Here is a 14,272-nt window from a genome sequence, read left to right as displayed (position 1 = left end):
ACTTTGGTTACCTGAACCAGCACAAATCTGATAATCTAAAACAGATGCGGTGGCTCGTGCCTGTAATCCCAGAACTTTGGGAGGTGGAGGCAGGCAGATAACTTGAGCCCAGGAGTTCGAGACCAGCCTGGCCAACATGGCGAAACCCTGTCTCTACTAAAACACAAAAATTAACCAGGCCTGGTGTCACATGCCTGTAATCCCAGCTACTAAGGAGGATGGGGCAAGAGAATCGCTTGAACCTGGGAGGCAGAGACTGCAGTGAGCTGAGATCATGACACTGCACTCCAGCCTGGGTGACACACTGTCTCAAAAAATAAAAATAAATAAATAGGCTGGGCGCAGTGGCTCATCCCTATAATCCCAGCACTTTGGGAGGCCAAGGCGGGCAGATCATGAGGTCAGGAGTTCAAGGCCAGTCTGGCCAAGATAGTGAAACCCCATCTCTACTAAAAATACAAAGAATTAGCCAGGTTTGGTGGTGTGCACCTGTGGTTGCAGCTACTTGGGAGGCAGAGGCAGGAGAATTGTGTGAACCCGGGAAGTGGAGGTTGCAGTGAGCTGAGATCGTGCAGTTGCACTCCAGCCTGGGCAACAGTACAAGACTTTGTCTCAAAAAAAAAAAAAAATAATAATAATAAATAAATAAATAAACAAATAAAACAAGGTAGAAAGACACACTGTCCCTTCTCCACATATCTATCTCCAGTTCAAAGACTAATCTGTGTCACTCAAAAATGGCAGTCTTGGTTCTTCAACATGAAAACCACTTAAGTCCTCATTGCTTCCCTTCACCCTAAAACAGTATAGGGAGTCCCCTGAAATGTCTGAAATGTTTGAAAGCTAGATGGGCAAAAGTCAAAACACAAATGTATATGCTGTTGTTGGGACTACTCACACCAGAAATACTAAAACATTAAAAGTTATAAATCCAATTATTTTCCCTATAGAGGTCCTGCCTTAAACTAGCAAGCCCTTAAAAATATTTATAGGCACTCAGATACCCAAAGAGAAAGACTGCTGGAGAAAGAGTCCTGGTAGTTGTACCTGTATTTCCCTAAGTACTATCTAAACACCTTCCTTCCTATGAGCTCCCACTTACAGATCCCTCTTCTGCAGGGCTCCATAGCATCTCCAACCTTTAAGTTTTCAGCCTATGAAAGCACAAATTCCTGAAAGGATGGTCTCAAATGCCCAAGAGTAGGAGCTCTCTATTTCTCTGCTCCTGGAAAACAAGCTAAATGGAGTCTCTGTCATCTGCCACCAGCATAGGCATGTTACCAACTACCCAACTCCGTGAGTTGGGTAACTCCATGACTGACTTGCCAGCCAATCTTACTCCTGCCCTACCCTAAATGTCCATGAGAAGGACATCAGAGAATTGGGAAAAGAGGCAGAGGTGAGGGGACACCTGCCCTGGGCCACAGATCTATGTAGTTCAGCAGCCTCCAGCTCCAAAGTACTTGAGGGGCTCAAAGCCATCACTCTATAAGTTGAGGCAGAAGTAGTCACAGCACATTCCTATTGGCTGTAGAGACTCTTCCCAGTGGCTCATATTATTTTAACATTTTTCAGTAGAAACCCTGAGAGTTTGTCAGTTCTTCCAATTATACAAGAAAAGCAACAACCTGTTCAGGACTCCCCTGAACCCCCTATTTTAATATGCCTTTCTAGATAATTCCCAACATCCTGTATCCTTCATTCCTATAATTTATCATTATCAAACTTGTCAGAAACCCCAATATTCTGATCTCTTTTCCAAAAGCCCTGTTCCTATCCAACCCAGTATTGTTTCTCTTCAAACTTGGCCTCCCTCTGCTAATTCCATTCTTTCCTCTTCCACTGTGTTAACTAGATCCACTCACCCTTTCTATTATTAAAATATTAACCTGTAGGATGATAAAGAAGGAAGAGTACTAGGCTCTGAAATGAGTTCAAATATCATATCCAAATAAATCCCCTTAATCTGAGTTTTAGGTTCTCCATCTGAACCATTTGACCAAAATGTTAAACACAGATTGAAGTACTAGATAGCATTCTGATTAGTCTGATTCCTTAAAATCCTGAAATTCTAGGTGCTTTGATTCTGTTGATAGGAAAATGGGGAATACAGCTGGCAGAAATGGAAAAAAATAATAGAACACAGTTGGCTGGGTAAAGAATATGTGGTATAAATATACCATAGAATACTATGCAGTTTTTTTGTTTGGTTTTTTTTTTTGTTTGATTTTTTTTTTTCGTTTTTTTTGAGATGCAGTCCCGTGCGGTCACCAAGGCTGGAGTGCAGTGGTACAATCTTGGCTCACTGTAACCTCTGCCTCCCAGGTTCAAGCGATTCTCCTGTCTCAGCCTCCTCAGTAGCTGGGACAACAGGCACATGCCACCATGCCCGGCTAATTTTTTGTATTTTTAGTAGAGACAGGGTTTCACCATGTTAGCCAGGCTGGTCTCGATCTTCTGACCTCGTGATCTGCCCACTTCAGCCTCCCAAAGTGCTGGGATTACAGGCGTGAGCCACCACGCCTGGCCCTATGCAGTTATTTAAAAAAAAAAGAGAGAGAAACAAAATCATATCCTCTCTAGCAACTCTGATGGAGCTGGAATACTAGCCTAAAGGGAGAACCAAACTGGGAAGTCAGTAGGTAGAGAAATAAATCTGAAATATCCTCTAACTACATGCTAAATACAATTAACACAATATGGTCTACAGGTAGATAGCCTTCACTTACAGTAAAATAATTCCTTCCTAGGACTTGCGTGGTCTGCTTATGTAAAATGTATGGCCCTGTGGCCACAGCTAAGTGAGATCTGGCCTAAAACATTTGATGATAAAATCAAAGTAGTTACCACTGCAATTATCAAACATATTAGGACAAATTGTTGGATTAACCAGGCTCCTAAGAAAAACTCTGAGAGTTAACACATAACTAAATGAAGGTCTCTGAATTGATCTGATTTGGACCTGTACCTTGATCCAGTGCTACAGGTCTCTATCAATCTATGTTGAGGGGCAAGAGAAGGGATTTGGGAGCCAAGCAGGCTGAGTCAAATCATGGGTCGGTTGCTTGCTAACTGTGATGTCATGGGCCAATTAATCAACCTCTCTGAACCACACAGTTGGGTTATAATAGCACAGATACTTTGCAAAGCTGTTGGGATGACTATATGGAGAAGCACATAATATGGTGTCTAGTCCAGAGTAGAGCACTCAACAGTTTCTTTTCTCCGTATTCCTTTAAATGTATTTTTTAAAATCTGTAAAATACTACCTGCTTAAGGAGTCTTCAGAGCTCTCATCCACTATTAAAGAGAAAAGTAAAACACATTTTAAATCAACAATAGAAAAATATATATAATTTAAAGCATAAGACTGATGCTTTGTTACAAAGTATCCCTCTGGGACCATATCTGGAGACTATAATAGAATTAATATCCTACATAAATATTCCATTAAACTCACATTATAGAAAAAAGTTAATCTTCCCTGAAGACCTGCCAGTCTTCTCTACTCACCTGACAATTTCCTACTCCTGGTGTCCAGTTTAAATGTTTGTGCACAACCTGGAAACCTACAAATCATGAGATTCCTCTCTGCCCCCAACTTTTTACACTCAATAATCACTAAATCCTTTTAACTGTACTGCTTTTCTGCCTCTGCCTTACATTTCCACTACCCCTGGAAATATAAACACATTTACTTAATGTGTTATTTACTTAATATGTTTATATTTCCTAGTTAAACATGGATTCTGAACTGATGGCTTTCACAAAGAAAAAAAAAAAAAAACCCATGCATTTTAAATGTTATTTCTTAAATGAAAAAAAAAAAAAAATCTAAGCAAAACTAATTAAAAAGTCATAACATGAAGAAAAAGACCAACATTTTAAAATGAATAAACTGGCCAGGTATGGTGCCTCATGCATATAATCCCAGCACTTTGGGAGGCCAAGGCAGGAGGATCACTTGAGGCCAGGAGTTTGAAACCAGCCTGGCCTAACATAGTGAGACCTCATCTCTAAAAGAATAAACAAAATAAAATAAATAAACTGAGCTTCCTAACTGTATGTATTTCACCATGGATGGTGAAAACCTCATAATGGATGAATACCAGTCCAAGGATTAGTGACAAGGAAACTATGACTGACTGCTGCAAAAGCTTCCTTTGTTTCCCAATCTCTTTACGTGCTTACCTTCCATCTATCCTGTATATATGAGGGACCAGCAAACTAGAGGCCACAAGCCAATTCCAGCCAGCCATATGGTTTTGTAAATAAAGGTTTACTAAAGCACAGTCATGTTATTAACTTACATATAATCTATGACTGCTTTCACCTTACAATGGCAGGGTTGCATAGCTATGACAAAGACTACATGGCCTAGGCCAGGCACAGTGGCTCACACCTGTAATCCCAGCACTTTGGGAGGCCGAGGCAGGCAGATCATGAGGCCAGGAGTTCAAGACCAGCCTGACCAACATGGAGAAAACCCATCTCTACTAAAAATACAAAAATTAGCTAGGCATGGTGGCATGCACCTGTAATCCCAGCTACTCAGGAGGCTGAGGCAGGAGAATCGCTTGAACCCAGAAAGCGGAGGTTGCAGTGAGCCAAGATCACGCCATTGCACTCCAGCCTGGGCAACAAGAGTGAAACGCCAACTTTAAAAAAAAAAAAAAAAAAAAAAACAGGCCGGGCGCGGTGGCTCAAGCCTGTAATCCCAGCACTTTGGGAGGCCAAGGCGGGCAGATCATGAGGTCAGGAGATCGAGACCATTCTGGCTAACACAGTGAAACCTCGTCTCTACTAAAAAATACCAAAAAAACTAGCCAGGCGAGGTGGCGGACGCCTGTAGTCCTAGCTACTTGGGAGGCTGAGGCAGGAGAATGGCATAAACCCGGGAGGCAAGGCTTGCAGTGAGCCGAGATCCGGCCACTGCACTCCAGCCTGGGCGACAGAGCGAGACTCCGTCTCAAAAAAAAAAAAAAAAAAAAAAAAAGAAAAGGCTACACCTAAAATATTTTCCGTGTGGCCCTTTACAGAAAAGCTGCCAATCCCTGCTTTACACCATAGCCAGAATGCCCTAATACTCAGATCTAATCTTGTGACTCCCATGCTTAAAATTCTCCAATGAATCCCCGCAGCAAACATTGCTGACTCCCTATCCAATTCTTTAATCTTTCTTGCTGGAAAAACACAAGTCTACTTGGATATTTAGCATCCCAATACCCTCCCCAGCTCCAAAAGAGAAATGATTATTTTAAGCTAATCACAGCAATTACATTTGCTTTCCCAGTGACTGGTTTAAAAATGAGCATGTGATGTAACCAGCTAATAAAATGTGATAGGAGGCCAGGAATGGTGGCTCGTGCCTGTAATCCCAGCACTTGGGGAGACTAAAGCAGGCAGATGGCTTGAGCTCAGGAGTTTGACACAAGTCTGGGCAATGTGATGAAACGTCTCTACAAAAAATCAGCCAGGTGTGATGGTGCGTACCCATAGTCCCAGGTATCCAGGAGGCTGAGGTGGGAGGACCACCTGAGCCCGGTAGTCAAGGCTGCAGTGAGCTGTGATTGCACCACTGTACTCCAGCCTGGGAGACAGAGTGAGACCCTGTCTTGAAAAAAAAAAATAATAAAATAGGAAGTCCACTGCAAGCTTCTAAGTTTTCTTACTATTTAAAAGAAACGTGGGCCAGGTGCGGTGGCTCAAGCCTGTAATCCCAGCACTTTGGGAGGCCGAGACGGGCAGATCACGAGGTCAGGAGATCGAGACCATCTTGGCTAACACGGTGAAACCTACTAAAAAGTACAAAAAACTAGCCGGGGGAGGTGGTGGGCGCCTGTGGTCCCAGTAACTCGGGAAGCTGAAGCAGAATGACATGAACCCGGGAGGTGGAGCTTTCAGTGAGCTGAGATCGTACCACTGCACTCCAGCCTGGGTGACAGAGCAAGACTCCGTCTTAAAAAAAAAAAAAAGAAACATAAAGAAAAGCAGTCCTTCTAGCTGTTAGATCTATACTTTTGTGAGAACATGATGTTTGGAGCTGCTGCTACGTAGCCAACCATGAAGGGAGATATGAACAAAAACACTGCCAAGGGCATAGCTAAAAGAGGGACAACAAGTGGGATCCAATGACATCATTGAACCACCAAAACAACTATGGTTCTTATTATTTTAGCACTTCTAGTTAGGTCACCCATTATTTGCAGCCAAAAGCATTTTAACTGATAAATTTCCCATGGCCTACAGGCTAAGATCTACGCTAAACTATTAAAAAAGTCTTTCATAAGTTTGCCTTAGCTAGGTATTCACAACATTCCCAACCACTTCCATATTACACTTTTTGCACTAGCAAAACTGAACACCCATAAACCCCTGTGAAGTTCACTCAAGTGTCTTAGCTTTAGATTTGCTGTTCCTTCTGCCAAGCATGGAATCTTGTCAGTTGTTCCTTCTGTTAAGGATAATTCTTCTGACTTTGTACCTGGCAAACTTCTACTCACTCTGCATGCTTACCTTATATCCCACCCACTCTTTTAAAACTTTAATTATTTACCATAAAGTGTCTGGCACATAATAATACATAATAAATACAGAATAAATGATAATTAGAAGCTCCCAGAGGGCATCTGGCACACAAAAAGCACTGAATAAAGTAGTAAACAATAAAAATTACAATGATCATAATAAGCACCTGACTCTATTTTTTAAAATGTTTGTATTTTGTGGTTAGCTGATGTGGATTTGAAAAAAAACAAAAAAGAAGCTGGGCATGGTGGCTTACACCTGTAATCCCAGTATTTTGGGAGGCCAAGATGGGTGGATCACCTGAGATCAGGAGTTCGAGACCAGCCTGACCAACTTGGTGAAACCCTATCTCTACTAAAAATACAAAATTAGCCGGGTGTGGTGGTACATGCCTGTAATCCCAGCTACCTGAGAGGCTGAGGCAGGAGAATCGCTTGAACCTGGGAGGCGGAGGCTGCAGTGAGCCGAGATCGCACCATTGTACTCCAGCCTGGGCAACAAGAGTGAAACTCCATTTTGAAAAAAAAAAAAAATTTCTGTACTTTTTTTTTTTTTAAGAGTCTCCCATTGGATACTTTTGTACTTTCATTATAATTCGTTGAGCCCAGAGTTGAGATATTTGAATATTCATCATGATAATCTTTTGGCTAATGATAACAGAGTGTTTTGTTCTAATAAAATTACTGTTATCATCACAATTATCCAGCAGACAGAAGAACACACCTTTTTTTTTTTTTGAGATGGCGTCTCATTCTGTCACCCAGGCTGGAGTGCAGTGACGCAATCTTGGCTCACTGTAACCTCCGCCTCCCTGTTCAAGCCATTCTCCTGCCTCCGCCTCCTGAGTAGCTGGGATTACAGGTGCGTGTCACCACACCCAGCTAAGTTTTGCATTTTTAGTAGAGACAAGGTTTCACCATATTGGCCAGGCAGGTCTTGAACTCCTGACCTCATAATCCACCTGCCTAGGTCTCTGAAAGTGCTGGGATTATAGGCGTGAGCCACCGCACCTGGCCAGAAGCATCCTATTTCAACTTACGTTGAATAAAATCAGTAATAATGAGATTTTGTTGGTTTAAGAATAAGTAATATGACTTGTGCTTCTCAACAAGGAATTGCTTTTCTGACTTCTGTATTCAGTATCTTTAAAAAATAATTTCCTATTGGTATTGGTGCACACTGGCTAAGTTCTGCAGTTCTTACTGCCATTTGTTTATGGTACCAGAAAGATACTGTTGAGTTCCCACTTTTAAAGATAGTTAATTTTTAGTGACACAAATCACTATGTAATGACACGTGAACAATACAGGTTTGAACTGCACAAGTCCACCTATATATGGACTTCTTCACCTCTGCCACCCCAAGACAGCAGGACCAACCTCTCCTCTTCCTCCTACTTCTCAGTCTACTCAACATGTTGACAAGCAGGATGAAGACCTCTATGATAATCAACTTCCACTCAATGAGTAGTAAATACACTTTTTCTTCTTTAATGATTTTCTTAATCATAATTTCTTTCTTGTAGCTTACTTTACTATAATACATTATATAATACGTATATGTAATACATGTTAATTGACTATATTATCATAAGGCTTGCAGTCAACAGTAGGCAATTAGTAGTTAAGTTTTGGGGGGAGTCGAAAGTTAATGCAGATTTTCAGCTGCACAGGGATCACCAGTCCTAACATGCACATTGCTCAAGGGTCAACTGTAATTAATATTCATTTAATAAACACAAACCATTTATTATAAAAATTAAATAGAATATCCATTTTTTATAACAAGTCTAGTTCATTACAATGTGATTATAAAGGAAATACACAACATACTAACTTAAAAACCTTTTTTCCTATTTATACAAAACTTTCATATAGGAATTTAGAAATGATAACTAAGTAAATGAATTTTTTTCAGGTAGTACCGTTTGACATAATAAATAACTACAAGTAACTTCTTAAATAATTCTGAATTCTAGATTACTAAGAGAAATTAAGAAAAAATACACATGTACCTTATTCACTGATTTTTTTTAACTGCTTTTCTGTGATCAACACTTCCTTATTTCTACTTTTTTATCCATGGTATTTACCAAGAGTAATTCACTATCAGAAGTCTTACCTGAATTACTATTTTGAGAAGAATTTTTAGGTATCCTTTCTTCTTTATATTCTGAAATTAGTTGGTGACTGCTATGTATAGAAAAATGTAATATATAAAATTATTTTAATACTGATACAAAAAAAATTTACCAAATATCTCAAAATCTTAAGAGTATTTCAGTCAATATCAGAGCTAATAGCAGAACTTTAATTATCACATACACTTCAAATATGTAAGCTCTACAAACTTTCTTTTTTTTTTTTTGAGACAGAGTCTTACTCTGTTGCTCAGGCGGGAATGCAGTGGTATGATCTCGGCTTACTGCAACCTCCGCCTCCCAGGTTCAAGTGATTCTCCTGCCTCAGCCTCCCGAGTAGCTGGGATTACAGGCGCCCGTCACTAAGTTCAGATAATTTTTTGTATTTTTAGTAGAGACAGGGTTTCACCATGTTAGACAGGCTAGTCTTGAACTCCTGACCTCGTGATTCGCCTGCCTCGGCCTCCCAAAGTGCTGGGATTACAGGCGTGAGCCACTGTACCTGGCCCAAACTTCTTATTAAGCTTCAAATTAAAGAAGAAAAACAGTAAGGTGAAATAGTTATGAAGTAAGGGCAGTATAGCTCAGCAAATTAACTAGAGTTAGCTTGACATAATGGAAAGTGTTCTGAACCCAGAAGAAGTCCTAGCTCTGTAACCAACAGCTATTTGTTTTTGGACAAGATGTTTCTCTTAGGCTCAACGTCTTCTAAAAAATAAGGATTTTACTGCCTTATTTCACTATGGTTATAAAGATTTAACAAGATAACACTTTTTAAATGCTCAGAGAAATAGTAAAGAAATGGAATAATTTGTTCCTGAATTTTCTTGCTGAAACTATTTTGGAATCCCAAACAAAACCCAATTAAACATTTCTCCAAAGGTTCTAATATTCAAATGTTACCACTTTCAGAAAATATTACTAAGTCCTAATTTTGGTTATTAGTTATTCTATTCTTTGTGGTTTCCAATCTCAGTAAATTTCATAATTTGTAACTGAATTCACTTATAAATATAGCATCTCATTAAACTAGATAACAGAATTGTCCCTTATTACTGAACTAACTGATTACAGCAAGGGCAGAAAAGATAAATAAAAATAAATAAAATAAGAGATATAATTTCATCCCAAGAACTTTAATAAAGTTATGTACACAGATAATTTGATATACTTTACCAATTTAGTATCTTGCCTGTCTGTGTAGAATTAACTACATCTACTAACAGACATAAGCATCTTGCGTGCTCATCTTTGTAAATTACCACCAAGGCTAAAGGGAAGGGACAAAAAAGAGGCCTCTTGTCTCACTGGGGTATTATATAGAAGCCCTTTGATGGCAAAAACCTATGCTGAGTTTACTTATCTAAAGTAGGCAAAGATTTAAATGAAGAATTCTCCATTTCTTCTCCAGTCTGATATAATATATTACAATTGAAAGTCAGCTAAGGGTCAGGTAAGAGCCACCTGCAGGCTTAAAACAATATTACTAATAATGGTGGCCAGGTGCGGCAGCTCATGCCTATAATCCAAGCACTTCGGGAGGCCGAGATGGGTAGATCACTACAGCCCAGGAGTTCGAGGCCAGCCTGGGTAATATGGCGAAATCCCATCTCTACAAAAATACAAAACTTAGCTGGGTGTGGTGGCACATGCCTATAGTCCCAGCTAGTCGGGAGACTAAGGCAGGAGGATTGCTTGAGCCCGAGAGGTGGACGTTGCAGTGAGCCAAGATGGCACCACTGCACTCCAGCCTGGGTGACAGAGCCAGACTTTGTCTCAAATAATAATAACAATAATGGTAATAATAGGAGTCACAGTTTCAGCTAATGATGCCAATAAGCGTGGGCTAGGCACCGAATTAAATGCTATATAATCTTACTTAAATACAACCACCTTGAGATATATTTAGTATCCCCCTTTTCATATCAGAAAACATTTGGTGATAAGTAAGTTCCCCAAGCTTACACACTTAACAAGTGGGAAAGCAAGGAATTAAATCCACTCTTGTGTGAATTTAAAGCCTCTTTTCTCTTTATCACCCATCTATGGCTTGTCTTCAATAAAGGAAAAGTTTATCCAATTAAAACTGTCTTTCTTCCCTTTGCCCATACCAATTAAAAATAAAAACATCAAAATATACTAAAAATAGAAAAGGAAAAAAATAATGAAACTATAGTATCTGGTAATAGCAATCAATAGTCACCTAGGGATAACTTAAGTATTCTTCAAAGAACACAGCAACTTAAAGCCAAGAGGCACCCAAAAAAATGATTTCAAACTGCTATTGATGTTTAATACAGCATTTCTGAAGGAAAAGCGCATAAACAGAGGTTAGAACATCACCATAAAAGGGTTAAGAAGTTCAATATTGAGTTAAAAAGTTGCCGGGTGCAGTAGCTTACACCTGTAATCCCAACACTTTGGGAGGCCAAGGTGGGCGTATCACGAGGTCAGGAGTTCGAGACCAGCCTGACCAACATCGTGAAATCCTGTCTCAACTGAAAGAAAAAAAATACGAAAATTAGCCAGGCGCGGTGGTGCATGCCTGTAATCCCAGTTACTCAGGAGGTTGAGACATGAGAATCGCTTGAACCTGGGAGGCAGAGGTTGCAGTGAGCCTAGATTGCGCCACTGCACTCCAGCCTGGGTGACACAGGGAGACTACATGTCAAAAAAAAAAAAAAAAAAAGTAAACTAAAAGTTAAAGTCTACATTTTATAAAACTTATAGAACTGGTAAGAAACCTCTTTAGCTAACAGATCACATGGCCAAAAACATGTGTTTACAAATAACAAACATCAGTCAATATTATGAGAAGAGGAATCCTACTATATAGCCTTTTATATTGCCCAATCCAAGCAACTGCTTTTCTACCTGATTTGTGTTGCTATTTGTCACTATATCCCCATAATTACGTTAACCTTCTTATTAGTATTTCTGACTTGAGTGAGAAACAGCAACAGAATCACTGTTGCCCCTCAAGAACAACCAGCAGGTTTAAAAAATCTGTAACATGCAAAACACAGATCTAAAACACCTTTTAAACACACAGGTTTAAAAAAACAAAACAAAACCAGCTACTGCACCTTTCCAACTTATCCACTGCATTTACATTCGCTTTTTTCTTTATTAAAAATTCCACCATTTGCTGCTTTTTTCCATTTACTGCAAGTAGAAGTGGTGTGAGGTCATCCTGTGAGACAGCAAAAATAATTTAAAATGCATAAAATGACGTATTTCTTGGCTGAACTGAAAACCCTATGTCAGATCCTATGAATTGAAACATATAAAATAGAAAACAAATAAAAAACACTTGCTTCCCTTGAAACACCCCTCCTCTGCCTCACCACATGAACTCCAGACATCTCCAAAACTCACTTCAAACGTTTACCGGTTCTAAGAATATTTGCTTCTATCACACCATTTGGCACGGCATATTGTATTTACTGTATTGTTTCCCATCAAAACCAAGAGTTTCTAGGCTGGGCACAGTGGCTCACGCCTGTAATACCAGCACTTTGGGAGGTTGAGGTGGGCGGATCACCTGAGGTCAGGAGTTCAAGACCAGCCTGGCCAACATGGCAAAACCCCATCTCTACTAAAAATACAAAAATTAGCCAGGCATGGTGGTGGGTGCCTGTAATCCCAGCTACTCGGGAGGCTGAGGCAGGAGAATTGCTTGAACCCAGGAGGCAGAGGCAGAGGTTGCAATGAGCCGAGATCGTGCCTTTGCACTTCAGCCTGGGAGACAGAGCAAGACTCTGTCTCAAAAAAAAAAAACAAACAAACAAACAAAAAAAGATTTGCCTGTAACAAATTGTGTTTTCACAAGTATTTATAATAAATGCATAAAAAAAGGTGCACTGCCTAATAAGTATAAACATTTAAAGTAAAATCTCAGACAAGTTATTTTAAAATACTTTCATTGAGGGAATGCTTGCGCTTCCAAATATGGAAAACTAACCCTTACATATGTTGCTGTTGAAACAAATGCATTTCAAATATTGTAAAAATAAAGTTGGTTGATCTATACCTTGTTTTTTGCTTCAATATTTGCATCATACAAAAGCAGCTTTGTTGCTACTGGTATGTCCTCATTATAGATAGCATAGTGGAGAGCAGTGTTGCCATGGACATCGGCAAGATTTGGATCAGCACCATGTTCTAGTAGAATAGTTGCACATTCCTCTTCCTGGCATTGTACAGCCTGCCAGTATTAGACCAAGAAACAGATCATAAATTCTAGGAATGCAAAATAAACACACCACAGGTTTCACCAATTAGTTATATTTTAATGAGATAAATTCATGTTCATTCTATGTATTTAAGTCAAATCCATCTCATGCTGAAAGAGCTGGCTACTATATACCTTCATCAGAGCTGTCCTGTTTTCGTTGTCACAGACGTTGAGCTGGCATTTTCTGTCCACCAGGAGAGTTACTACTTCTGGATGACCATTGGCACAGGCCAAATGTAGAGCCGTCCTATGAGAGTAACAGGACTTTTTATAAACTGTAGTGCACTGTCTCAAAACATACAATGATTCATAAAACTATAAACATTAAATAGCATGTTGATACAGTTTGGCTGTGTCCCCAACCAAATCCTAAATTGCAGTTCCCATGATCCCTACGTGTGGTGAGGGGGACTCAGTGGGAGGTAACTGAATCATGGGGGGGTGGTTCCCCTGTGCTGCTGCTCTTGTGATAGTGAGGTTTCACAATATCTGACGGTTTCATAAGGGGCTTTTCCCCCTTTTGCTTGGCACTTCTCCTTGCTGACACCATGTTAAGGACATGCTTGCTTCTCCTTCCCCCATGATCGTAAGTTTCCTGAGGCCTCCCCAACCAGGCTGAACTGTGAGTTAATTAAACCTCTTTCCTTCATAAATTACCCATATAATAAAGGGTATGGCTTTATTAGCAGCATGAGAACAGACTAATACACATGTTAATCCTCTGCCTTCAAAACAAGTATTTAATTTTCTCCTGAAAAAAGTACAATACTGATTAGCTCTTACTACTCACCACATTAATGAAAGAGCAACCTATTTGAATAGAAAAGGCTTGACCTTTGGATTCAGTTCAACTTGGGGTTGAATCCTACTTTAAGCTCTGTCATTTACTCATTACGGCTTAGTAAGTGCCTCAGTTTCCTCATCAATAAAATGGGGATCAAAATAATAACTATCTCATAGGACACCACTGGGATGCTTAAATGAGAATCTATGCAAAATGTTTAGAACAGTTCGTAGCACAAATAAGAGCTCAATAATTCTTAGATATAATTACCATTACTACTGTTTAACAAAAATGTTTAATTAAATGAAATGATACAATTATACCTAGTTGACAGTATGTTCTAAAGACCAGAGATAAGGCCAGGCATGGTGGCTCATGCCTGAATCCCAGAACTCTGGGAGGCTGAGGTAGGATGACTGCTTGAGTCCAAGAGTTTGAGACCAGCCTGGGCAACACAGTGAGACCCCATCTCTAAAAAAAAAAACTTAAAAAGGGCCGGGCGCGGTGGCTCAAGCCTGTAATCCCAGCACTTTGGGAGGCCGAGACGGGCGGATCACGAGGTCACGATATCAAGACCATCCTG

General features: G+C 39.9%; 1 protein-coding gene across 2 annotated transcripts in view; it reads right to left on the bottom strand.

The window, feature by feature from the left end:
• The window catches only part of ANKRD26 (ankyrin repeat domain 26), a 94,992-nt gene that overhangs the window by 75,619 nt on the left and 5,101 nt on the right, over positions 1-14,272 (bottom strand). For both annotated transcript variants that reach the window (XM_025396982.1, XM_025396983.1), the window contains exons 2-6: positions 13,038-13,152; positions 12,702-12,875; positions 11,755-11,861; positions 8,650-8,720; positions 3,270-3,300 (exon numbers count right to left, since the gene is read on the bottom strand). In XM_025396982.1, coding sequence (XP_025252767.1) covers positions 3,270-3,300; positions 8,650-8,720; positions 11,755-11,861; positions 12,702-12,875; positions 13,038-13,152 — 498 coding nt within the window. The remainder of the gene's footprint in view (positions 1-3,269; positions 3,301-8,649; positions 8,721-11,754; positions 11,862-12,701; positions 12,876-13,037; positions 13,153-14,272) is intronic.

Source organism: Theropithecus gelada, chromosome 9 (genome assembly GCF_003255815.1).
Source record: "Theropithecus gelada isolate Dixy chromosome 9, Tgel_1.0, whole genome shotgun sequence".
NCBI classification, from domain to species: Eukaryota; Metazoa; Chordata; class Mammalia; order Primates; family Cercopithecidae; genus Theropithecus; species Theropithecus gelada.
The sequence above is the reverse complement of the archived record's forward strand: the minus strand, read 5'-3'. Positions and strand labels throughout refer to the sequence as shown.